This window comes from Drosophila tropicalis, unplaced genomic scaffold, assembly GCF_018151085.1.
Source record: "Drosophila tropicalis isolate 14030-0801.00 unplaced genomic scaffold, ASM1815108v1 contig_562, whole genome shotgun sequence".
NCBI classification, from domain to species: Eukaryota; Metazoa; Arthropoda; class Insecta; order Diptera; family Drosophilidae; genus Drosophila; species Drosophila tropicalis.
The window spans coordinates 389882-402652 of record NW_027173037.1 but is presented as its reverse complement, the minus strand read 5'-3'; the positions used below and the strand labels follow the sequence as shown (position 1 = coordinate 402652).

General features: G+C 35.1%; 1 protein-coding gene across 6 annotated transcripts in view; it reads left to right on the top strand.

The window, feature by feature from the left end:
• Window positions 1-12771, top strand: part of Slob (Slowpoke binding protein) — a 43960-nt gene that overhangs the window by 27487 nt on the left and 3702 nt on the right. For 3 of the 6 annotated variants that reach the window (XM_068287532.1, XM_068287534.1, XM_068287533.1), the window contains 7 exons: window positions 3685-3892; window positions 3968-4204; window positions 4258-4439; window positions 6128-6338; window positions 6411-6536; window positions 6604-6746; window positions 11656-12769. In XM_068287532.1, the coding sequence (XP_068143633.1) occupies window positions 3685-3892; window positions 3968-4204; window positions 4258-4439; window positions 6128-6338; window positions 6411-6536; window positions 6604-6746; window positions 11656-12769 (2221 nt within the window). Of the gene's footprint in view, window positions 1-3684; window positions 3893-3967; window positions 4205-4257; window positions 4440-6127; window positions 6339-6410; window positions 6537-6603; window positions 6747-8798; window positions 9139-11655; window positions 12770-12771 lie in introns of those variants that run through there. The other 3 variants (XM_068287537.1, XM_068287536.1, XM_068287535.1) reach the window with 2 other exon arrangements.

Below are 12771 nucleotides of genomic sequence, written 5' to 3'. Positions count from 1 at the left end.
AATGCTTTCAATGTTTGCCAAGTAGAAAATTTATAGCAGCACCCAAAAAAAAAAAAAAAAAAAAAAACAAAAAAAAAAAAAACACTTAATAATTTTTTTGTTTAAATTCTGTGAATGCCTTAACAAAAAAATACACACAAAACAGAAAATTAATTAACAAAATTGCCTAATATTAAAACCAAACCAAACTAAATTGGAAATCTTCTTGACCAGAAGAAAAATAAATAATCTACAAAAATGCTTTGGTTGGATTTTCAAATTAAATAAAAAGAAAACCAAAATGAATTTAAAATTACTTGAGCTATCAGACAATTATTCTAAAATTGGATTCAGCAATCAAAATGATTTTCAAAATTAAAAATAAAATTAATTCAAATTGAAGTAAATGTGTCTTTGCAGACCTTTTAAACATGAATTAGTTGTTAGATTTAGTTAAATATTAAAGATGTAATATCTGAACTATTGAGGGAAAGAAATTTAGAATTTAACTGTCAATTAATGCCACAAGGGCACCTCACAGTTTACTTTTCTTTGTAAGATGTAAGATTGAAAAAATCAATCTATTCATTCTTTGTTTTCCCTGAAAATGACATGGAGACTGTTCCTAATAAAGCATTAAGGCTGAAACCTAGGATACCTTTTTGACAAACCAACATTCCAGCAACATTAGTTTTATCCCCCTAAATAGAACTTTCAACTAGTGAAAGAAATCATTTAGAAACTTAGTCAAAACCTTTTTAAAATTACTCAAATTATTCCTGGAAACATAAGTTATTGTTTTTAATAGGATAATGTATGTAGATGTAACTTATTGCTGTGATCTATGCAACAAACAATTTCTGTCATTTCTCCCAACTCTAATGTTACTTATGGCTTAAGTCAGAAATGTGGCATGGTATATGTAGGCTTAACCATATGACCGTTAGATATCTGGTTGGTTATCTTTTAGAGTTAGCATTCATTATGTGCTTGTTACAATCAGAATATTTTGTAGATCTAATTTCCCTCTTGGCATAGCAAAATCAGTTCAAGGTGAAAATGCCCTAAAATTAGAAAGCCAGGCAGAAAAAATAAAAAATAAAAATGAGAAAATTGCAAATTAAATTATCAACTTGGAAAATATTCCATACGCGGCAGGCGTTGTGGGCCGCTAACATTGATGAATGTCAGTCTCTTATGAGCAGGTCATGTGTTTGTGTGTGTGTGTGTGCATGTGAGTGTGTGTCGGTGTGGCTCTATTCACCTGCCCGGCTTCTCCCTTCAACGTGCTGAGCCGTGTGATGAATGTGCAAGCGAGCGTAAGCATCTGTTCGTGTGTATAAGTGTCTCTGTATGTGTGTGTGTCTGTCTGTGTATGAGTTCTAACGAGCAGGCATATATATGGGACTCTCTCTGTGTATGTGTGTGTGTGTGTGTGTGTTTGAGGGTGTTTGGGTACGTATGGGAAATGCCGCGCTGCAAAGTATGCAATAAAAAATTTCACACTCGAGCACGTTAATTACGCGAAGCGAAAGGCAACAACTCGTGCACCGCCCCCTCTCAATCAAAAATACAAGCTGCCAAAGAAACACTTAACCCCGAAACCCTCTATATTTTCCAATTTTTCACAAAAATTTTAATTTTATTTGCAGTTGACCAAAATCAAATTTTCATTCCTAATAAATAATAATTTTAGTTCCATCTATAAATGTCAGTTTTTTTCTAAAACAAAAAAAAAAGAAACTTTGTCTCTGGCAAAAAACACACACAATCTATTACATTTTTAATCAAACATTTGTCTGAAGGACATTTCACCCCGTTTCCAATTCCCTGGAAAGAGGGAAATAGAGAACACTCTCATGCACATACACACACATTCATACATTTACGCACAAACAACAAGTGTGTCGAGTGTTGTGCAAATATTTGGAGAGCAATATTGAAAAAGAAACTTCTCCACCGAGCATCTTTCTAACCCTGGCTTCCGCTTACCATTCTTCCCTCGGTAACCATCTTCTGTTCTGGCTGCATACCAGGAAAAATTAGCTTAAATCAACAAACAAACACACAACGAACGCACAATTTTTGCAACCAAGTCAAGGTCTATCATAAATGCAAAATGCATGCAACAGCAATGGGGTACATTGCAAGGGGAAATGAAGGCATAAGTGGCAGAATCAAAAAAAAAAACAAACATTTATATATGTATTTTAAAAAATTATTATATTCCACATACGCAACGTTGGCCAAAAGCGCAAGCCAAGCGTTTAAAGACATGTGAAACTGAAACTGAAAATTTGTTTCTGCATTTTTTTGATGACGTAAAATGGAAAGATTGTTGGCCAAGTTTTATGCCTCTCAGACGCACACACACACACACACACACCACAGAGCAACAAGAACAACAAAAACACACACACACACATTTTCACTTTCCCACTCTTTCTTACATTCTTTCTCTGCCTTATTAAATTTTCAAACACATGCTAAACTTAACCCAAGGATGTGCTTAACCTTCGCTCTGTTTTGATTGAGTGGCCCTAAGTGTTTGTTTATGAGCCTGTCTCTTTCTCTCTCTCTCTCTCTCTCTCTCTCTCTCTCTTTCTTTCTTTGTATTTGTGTGAGTGTGTCGTCTTTCTCTGTTTGTTACACTTTCTACTTTCATTTGGTTTTTCTTCTGCTCTGTGTTTTTCTCCACACTTACTTTCCTCTACACAATTAAGCAGATTTTCCTCTTTTTTATACATATATAGTTTTTTTGGCACTTTCTTTTTTTTTTTTTTTGTTGTTGTTTGTCTTAAATGAAAATGAAAATAAATGGCAAAACAATTTCGTAACGAAACGAAACGAAATGAAAAGAAATGTATGTATGATAAACTCTTGCTTCCGTTTCCGCTGCGCCATTGTGCAGGCAAGTTATTTAGCCCTTGTCCCTGTCCCTGTCCCTGCCCCTGACTCTTTCCAAACACACACACACAGAGACACAGACAAGTCCTTTGCCCAGCCCTCTCAATGGTTTTTTGAATTGCAAATTTATTTTTTGGCAATGTTTCATTGTGTGCGTGTGTCGTGTTGTATGTGTTAGCCCCTGCGGCAAAATTTTGAATGGTCTGAAATGAAATTTGTTCCTCTCCCTTAGTCCCTCATTATCTTGGTCTTCCTTTTGTCTGGCTCTCCCGTTTGTCTGCCATTTTTGGTTTGCTATCATCATAAATGTCTTTGGCTGAGTTTCATTTGTTGTTCAATCGTTTTACCGGTCAGTTAGATAAGGTTTCGTATTGCAAATTGCAATGCTTGCTAGAGGCTGAAATCGTTTATATGCAAATGTTTGGAGGTTCTTTTAAAGTGTTTTTTTACAGTTATCTGAGAACTTAAATTGCCTGCTGTCATTCACTCTTAGCATTTAAATCATAAGTTCGAATACAATTTTCTCATGTTGGCCAACACGAAAATTGAATATGTATTTCATTTTATTTTGTGGTCATTCTTGTATATTGACAAAACCCCTAACCGAGTGATCTCATAAAGATAAACTCATTTGTATAGTAAAACAATTGAATCATTTTTGTAGCTCTTACAAAAATATCATAATTTTTCTTACATTTTCTGTTGTATAATTCTTGCTCTCTACTAAAAAAACACATCAACTTAACTAAGACGACGGGCAAGACTTTAAATTTTAAATATATTCAAAATAATTTACAGACCAAATATCAAATATCAATACTCGGCTCTGGACAGCGGCAATGGCATTGTGGAGCGAAGTCCTCGAGAGCGTGCCCAACGGGAACGAGCCTTGAATGCCACACAAGAGTGGATACAAAGCGCCAATGGGCGCTATGAGGTGATTGCACATCTAGATGAGATTGGATCGCGGCATGGCAAGAACTGGTTTCTGGTCACAGATGCATCGGTAAGTAGCCAATTAACTAGACGAGTCAAACAATCGATTTCAATAAACAATTTCTTGTCGTTTGCTTTGTTTTAGGTTCGCACAGACCGTCTGATGACATTGCTTCCTCTGCCGCCCGATTGTGTTGCATTCGAGGATCTGCCGCCCAGTGAAAGTGCCAGGGATATACTAATGGAATTGCTGGGCTCATTGCATCATCCGTATATCTATCCCGTATTGGATTTGGGATTCTTGCGTAATAGTTCAAATAACTATGCTTGCCTAGTCACACCATTCAATTCACGTGGCAGTCTCAAGGATCTTATCTATAAGGCAAGTTACAGGCAATTTCCTAGTCAGGCCAATCTTAATTTATATCCCTTCAGGCTCAATGGAATGAACCCTGGGCTAGAAAATATACACGTAAGCCAAATGGTTTGCCAGTAAGTCAGGTTCAACGTCTTGGCCGACAGATACTGGAGGCTCTACTCTTCCTGAAAGAGCGTGGGTTTCCGCTTCATGGTCATTTGCACAGCGGCAATGTCATATTACAGAATGGAGCTGCAAGGTAAGAGATATGCACTCATCATCATACCTACATATCTACATAAATATGCAAATGTTAAATTAAAAGCAATTCAACAAAATCGTTGCCCATTTTTTGGGGCCATTTTGAATGCATACAAAATGAATTTCATCCACACACATCTCCACCCCATGGCAGACACGCCTCCATTTTTTTGACACCTCCCACCACCACCTTTACGGTTCACCCAACCGCATGGGTAACACCGAATGGGTTTAACGCCATGAAAAGGGGGTGAAAGAAAAAACTTCAGCTTTTTGTTTGCCATTTAAAAATAAAATGCCAAGAAATTTACTTATATGGCCCATGGAAAAAGAGCTAACGATTGCTCTGATATAACTGCAAGCTATACATATATACATACATGTACCTCTACACATATGTATATAAAAATATATATAAGTATAGTTAGGGTAGACATAAGGCCTTTAAATTTTAAAGTTTCATTTTGATCAGAGCCCAGCATGACCCATTTTGGACTGAATAAGCTGATTTTCATATAAATTGGCCTTACATACATAGAGTGTGACAAAGAGAGAGAGAAATCAGTAAAACCGACAGATAAATAAGCTCAAAATCGGATTGATAGCCAGGAAAAAAAACTTCACAGAAAAAACCAAAACCATGTTCAATTTGACTTTACAATTTGATGAAATGAAAACTAAATGGAAAATGGAATTTTAATTGATGTTGCTGGAAAATACATATTAGATTAGAATGAGATAGTATGAGATAGTAATTACTGCCATTTAAGGACACATAACAAGCTATAAAAATATAGATAGAATGGATGAAAACAACTCATGGTCTTGAATAAAAGTTTATCTCAATCAGAAGCAGTTTGGATCTATTTTCTGTCCTAAGTTGGCAGCTTATTTTCAACACTTGATTAACACTTTTCATAATGACTCTTGTTTTATCTTCGAAGTCCGAATCGATTAGTTTCCATGTGAATTTGTCTTCTTGATACGCTTTCCATTTATTTCCCTTGTTTTAGTTTCCAATTATTCTTAATTTTCAATACCAAATTGATAACATCCTAAACAAAAAGGATCTGAAACTGTCGCCTAGATATGTACTTGCGGATTGAATTATAAAGCTTAAAGTAAATTCAATGTCACGCCAACTAAATTAGTCAAGATAGTGTCACACGTTGTGCGCCAATTAGAGGTCACAAGTGAATACAGTGAATATCTTTGATCACAGCGACAAAACCTTTACCCCTTCTCTTCTTTGGCTCTGTTTGCTCTGTTTTGACCATAAACATAACCGTAAACATATAGAAGCTATATAATAGAAAAGTCTCTGACATAATATATCTCACATCAAGTTTGACATACGCTCTTTGTCATAAAAGCAGACACACACACCGCATACTCAGGCAATGACACACATTCATCACCCCTCTCACTCACACATTAATCCATAAAAATAGTCACTATGTGTTTGCCACGTGTTGGCCATCAATATGGAAGCAAATACGAAACCCAACCCACAACATTCGTTTCACCTCTAACCACCTCTTTTTTGTCGTTTCATCAAGTATGTTGCATAACTTTAGGGGTGTGGGGGGATTGGGGGACGTGAAGTGATTCACATTTAATTGTGCATTTCAATTGACGTTGGTTTCTAATAAGTTTTTTTTTTTTTTATTTTCTTGTTTTTGTCAGATTATCGGGCCTTGAGAATGGCCTTTTGGGTCTCAGCTCTCGCATAAATGCCGTCATGTGGTCGCGTTCGGAAACAGAAATTGAAAATGTCGATATAATATGTTTTGGCCATCTGCTGTATGAAATGTGCACGGGCCAAGAATTGACCACACCAAAACCGTCCATGCGGGTGCTCGAAATGGAGCTACAGCATTATCCACAAATTGGCCAGGTGAGTGACAAACAACAACATAAACAACAAAGTAATTTGAAATACATAAAATTTAAAATTTTGGTTCAATAGATTCTAGAAATCTTGGGTCTTATATTTGAGCCGCCAAGCGGCGTTTGCCCCTCCGTTGAGGACTTAGTCCTATGCGATCTCTTTCGCAGCATTGATTTAAGAGAGCTGCGTGGTCCCTGTTTTAGTGTGAGTATCTTTAGTTAAGCTCACAACTATCTCTAAGCTGGAAGCTAAAACTAATATCTTCTTTTAGACAATTAAGCCAAGTCTCAGCAGATCGACATTGAATTTGCTGCATGCCGTCAAGAAACGTCAATGCGCCTCATTGGGTAACTCCTTCAGCGAGGCCAGCTCACCCTGTACACCGCCCTCAACGCCACATGATCGACGCACTGGGTAAGTTGATATTCATTTAGCCATCAGCTCGTTATGCTTTGCCTTGACTACGACAACAAAACCAAATTCAGTTTAAAATGCTAAAGTCAAAAAAAAAAAAAAAAAAAACTCTCACTCTCACTTGTATACTGCATCACATTTACCTCTACATATCAATCTATATTATGTATGTACAAGTAAAACACCCACCAACAACACCATCAAACACTTCATAACCCAAAGAAAAATAAAGGTCATCGTCGTGCAAAATGTATTTGCTGTCTTAGGTCTTGATTTGTGAGTGGTGTGAGATGTTTATGTCTTGTATGCAGGTGAATATTCAAAATCAAAACTAATGAAACACTCCTCAACTGCGGACCGTCTCTTGGCCTTCTCCCGACGATCTAAGAACTCAATATTTTTCGATTCCCTTTATAAAATTTCACAGAACCTTTCAATTTAAATTTCTATTCACAAAGTGACATTAAATGTTTTTTATATGCGCCATTTTCCTCAACTCAGTCCCTTAATAAACACATTCTACCTAAATGAATAGAAAAACAAAGTAACACACTTCGACTTGGGTTTACCCTTTCAACTGAATCTATTGGCCTTTTCAATACTTTTGAATCAAGTTTGTTCTGAATTACGTAGATTTTGGATGTTGTTTTTGTTAAATCAAAAAACGTTAACAAATATATGTAAAGATATGTAACTGTTACAAAATTTTATAAAATATAAAATAGTTTTCCAATTTTCTGTTTCTTAAATAGTTCGAAATGTCTCGCCAAAGTATTCAAATGTATTCACAAATTATAAAAGAAACTGAAGTTCATTAATGAAGTTTCAAATTTTCAAAATGATAACTCCAGAGTTAAGAAATATTAAAAATAAGCCGATTTTTAAAAGAGTTCTTAAAGATTTTAGGTATTTACTTTAACAATATTAAGTTCAGAAATGATAAAAACTTTGATTTCAAATAAATTCACCTCTCTAACAATCTGCTAGACTTCTGAGATGTGTGGTATACCCTTTAGACATGTGGTTATAGAAGGGTATAAAGACCACTCACAAAAGGTAAATGAGAAATGAGGGAAGGAGAAACTAACTTGTTCAACCAACTAAGGCGGCTCATAAACTGGGTTGAGTGTAAACGTGAAAGTGTGTGTATGTGTGTGTGTGTCTACACCTGTGTCCTGTTAATAATTATGATAATATGCAAGGGCTCTATCTCTCATTCGCCCTCTCTCTCTTTCTCTCGCTGACTCTGACCCAGACTGTAAATTTATGCATACAAGACAAGAATATAATTAAGTAATAAAAATAAAATTGTAAGAGAAAAGAAAAAAGTTACCGTCAAATTGTGCTCATCCGTTTGCCTCTCATGTATATTTAAGCATCTCTCGCTGAAAATCTCTATCTCGTTATCTCTTTCTCTATCCCTCTCAATATTTTTATCTCTCTCGTCCCTCTCAATCTCAGTGTAAATTAAATCTGCTGCCTAAATTTAAATAATTACAAATCGCATGTTTTATTTACTTAAACAAACAAATGTTTTCTGTTTTTTTTTTTGTCATGTAGTTGAGGATTTTTTTGAAACTAAAGTATAAATATTTTTTTTCCGTATGCCATAACTCTTTACTCTCTCTTCCTACTCTCTATTACTACTACTACTACTACTACAAATACTAACTAATAACTACTACTACTACTACATTCAACAACAAACTAACTATGTGTCTTAGTGTTGCGATCCCTAGCAGAATACCGTTACCGTTACACCAATCTCATCATCTACAATACATAATTGATACATATCGTTCAGCTCTTGAATGTCTATCAACTTTCATTTTTGTTTATCTAACATATGTGTGTATTTTGTTTTTGATTTACAAACTTTTGCATTTCTGCATTTGTTTATTTACATAACCCGTAAAAACCAAAAAAAAAAAAAACCAAACAAACAATCTCTATATATAAATATATAACCACAACAAAAACAACAACGACCACCAACCAACCAACCAACAATTCCAACTTTAACAAACATCATCTCAACTGCAACAACAAAAGTGTTCCACCTGCGCCCTATGAAGTCTTTCGTATGTACTAGCAAAAACAGAAAAAAACAACAAATAAACTAAGAACATTTTTCAACTGAAAACCAACCAAAAGAAAACCAAAAAACCTAAATAAAGCATCAAAAACTAACTCAAAAAAAAGTAAAACCAACTCACAGAAAAACTCACCCATAAACCAAAAACAAAACGAAAAAACCAAATCAAATCAATATATATAGAGAAAAGAAAAAACCAATTATTCCCAACAAATTTTTGTACCGAAATGCAATTTTTGTATCAAATCAAATGGAAAATCATGAAAGACAAAACTTGTTATTAGCAACAAAAACGTGGTAAGTGGCAACATTTTTTTTTTTTTTTTTTTTTGTTTGTTACCGCCAAAAACCACCACAAAAAAGACAAAATAAAAAAAATCCAACTAACCAATCAACCAAAAGCACAAATAAAATAAAATCATTTCAAAAACTAAATTCGGTTCACCGATTTTTATATGCCCTTGCAAAAGTATTTTTTAGGGACTATAAGTCAACAGAAATATTTTTGGCTTAGATATTGATTGAGATATATTTAAAGATAATCTTCTATAAAAAGTTTAATTGTCTTAAGGAATTATTTAAAAAAATATAAACATAACTATGAAATTTATTTTAAATGTAACTGAATAGTTGATCCATCAACTAAATCCATTTGAGCACTCTTAAGTTATAACAAGCACAAACTTAAAAAACGCACAAGTCACAGAATTTTGAATGTTTATTCCCAAAAATCTCTGAACAATTTGGTTCTAGAAAAACTAGTTTGAGTAAATTTCTACTCTTCGAAAACATATGTTTATGAGAATGAGCAAAGAACAAGGATAAGACAGCTGGTTTGATAGTTATTCCCATCAAAAGCTCAATACTTCTAAAGCAAACACTTTTAATTACCAAAAAATTCAAGAAATTGAAAAAGAATAATTATCATATTTCTTTTGCTAGATGGTCTATTCTTTAGATAAATTAATAATAAAAAAAAAACGACTATCAAAATATTTTCTAACTAAGACTCTACTTAAAAAGAACCTTGACAAAAGTTTCCAGTTTTAGTTTCTTTCAGCCTTAGAAGATATTCTATCTTCTCTCTGAAGATAATCAATACTACCGCTTAGGCTATAAAAAATATGATATTCAATTTATGGAAAACGATTTCAGATTAAAAGTTTACTCATGAAGTATTGAAGTAGTAGGATTTACCTCATGTCACAAAAGCTTTCTCATAGTTAAATAAACAAAAACAATTGCAAGGGTATATAACCAAATATTTGCATGCGCAATTCGAATATCTCCTAGAAATGCTTCCTATCATCATTGACATTAATTGCATTGATTTTACGCTTTTATTTTGTGTGTATTCTTTTTTTATATTTTTGAATTTCTGCTCATTTTAATGCATGATGTATGAGATATATAAATATAATTATAATAAATATTGCATTTGAATAATGTATATAGTTTATGTGCATAAATAAAAATTGATTGCTTTGAAATGTAGCATGTATTTTAAATAAATAGAATGACTAGTTTTTTTTTTGCCAAATTTACAAAATAAAGCAATTTTTTAGAATTATTAAGGGAAATGCTTTTAACTAGAACCATAATTTGTAAATTCCTCGATTCCTATTCATTGTAATACTTAATTTTTTACCTTTCCATGCCACCTGTATGAGCCAATTTGTATAAATCAATTTTCAACCCAAAGAAAAAGCCTTGTATATTTACTGAGCTTGAAATTAATCAATAGAAAAGGAATTTTCAAATAATTTAAGTCCAAACTCCAAACTTTTTAATACTCAATGTATATATATTTTATAGCAGAAGTAGGTTTATGGGTACAGGTTTATGGGTACAGATTGTAGCATACTTTTTGGGGTTGAATTTGATTTGACTTAATTGCAATGATTGTTTTTTTGATGTAATGAGATAATAAGATGATAAAAATACAATTATTTATAGCCGATTAGGGTAATTTCTTTTTAAAATTCCAGTGTTTGGCTTTGAGAAACGTTTCTAAACCTTTCAAGCCTTAAAGCCTTTATTTATAAAATTCTCGTAGACCTTGTCTATGTCTCATTTTAGCCAAATTCACGATATTTAAATTGAATTTAGGCATTAAATTTAGGGCACCTCCTTTAAATTAAGGAAATACGTTTATTAATTTTGTAGGATTTGAGTAAGTGAATTTAAAATGGGAAATAAATTCCGACATTTGTTTTTATTTCAAGTACATATGCTTAACTAAGAAATCAAGAAATATTTGTTTAACAAACTGACTTTTAAAAGAATACAAGCAAAGTAAATAATAAAAAAAGGGATTTCCTATTGATGCTAGATATCAATCTGTTTGCTATTGTATGTATGTGCATATGTATGTAGGTATGTATGTATGTACATATGTATATAGCAATGGATTCCTGAGCTTTAATTTAAATCACGCACGTATTTGTCGCTTTCAATGCAGCAGCAGCAGCACCACCACCACAAATTCAAATCGAAGTGCCCACGCCCACTCATGTACGTCCATATACTCACTTATCCACACACACACATAAAGTCAGACACACACACACTTATTCACCCTCACTCAACCACCAAACAATAAAGCAAAAGCCATGACATGGCTGAATCTGAATGTGAATTCAGGTGCCATTCCATGGCTTAGAGCTGGGTTGGGTATGAGGATTGGGATTGGGTCATGCATCGATGACGATGAATGTCAGAAAACCATTTCTGATTGTTATTTCTCTTTCACACACACTCTCTTCCACATCTAACTACATATGCATATACCTATATATATATAACCACTCTTAGAATCAGCCGAACAATGGACTCATTTGACATATCAAGCGACTCAGAGGAGGGTCTGCTCGAGGAGATTGTCGTGGGTGGCGGCGGCAGTTGCCAGCATCAGCAGCATCGACAGAGCCTGCTCCGATTGCAGCACTGGCATTCATCGGCCAACGAATCACCCATACACTATTGTGACCATGCAGCCCTATACTCCGATGACAATAGCATTCAGGAGCCGCCCATTATACGTTGCAGCACCAGCAGTCAAAGTAACCTAAATGTAATACTGGCCGAAGGCGGAATGGACGAAGAAGAGGAGGAGGAAGGAGAGCTGGGTGTTGGGGTGGAGGCAAGAGAGTTAGGTATCGAGGCGGATGATGAAGAAGTGGCCAGTGGCTCAGCCCAGGCTCAGCGTTTATATGCTCCGTCATCGAACCCAACACCTGCCTCTGTTAGTGGAGCCTCTTTCAATCATCAGCTCACTGCAGATATGTGCAATTATAAAAACTCCAAGAGTCGCCGTCTGGAATACTCGCTCAAGTGTCTCAAATATGGTCGTAGTAATCCGTCACAGGATTCAGCATTTGGTTCACTCACTGACAACGATTTGTCGATTGGCTCATCAAGCATACGTCTAAGCAGTTTCCAATCCATCTCCTCACCAATTGATGAAGGAGTTGAGGATATTATCATAGCCACAACAACGGGAGGCAATGAAACTTGCCTTGAATTGGCAACCATACCCCGTAGTATGGTCTCACAGGATTCAGCCATTTCTTCGCCATGTCGTGAGAGTTCTCCAAGCAATTTTCTGCACATTGATGATGCCATGTCAGGTTCAGGTTCCACCTCTTCAGGTTCTGTGGGCTGTGGCTCATTGGGCAACATGCGACCCCAACAGTTTCCTGTATCCCTTTCACCAAAAATTCTAGTCACAGCCACCAGTAATTCGAGCAGTTCTTCCCTGGCATCGACAGGTAATCAGGGTCAACGTGAGCAACAACACTCACAGAATCCAACCCAGCAGCAACAGTTTGATCCGCCCAAGATACTGGTCAATGATCAGAATTCCATATATACCACATCGCCATCAAAGAGATCTGGCATGATTGAGGTCTTTTCCCAAAAGTACAGGGT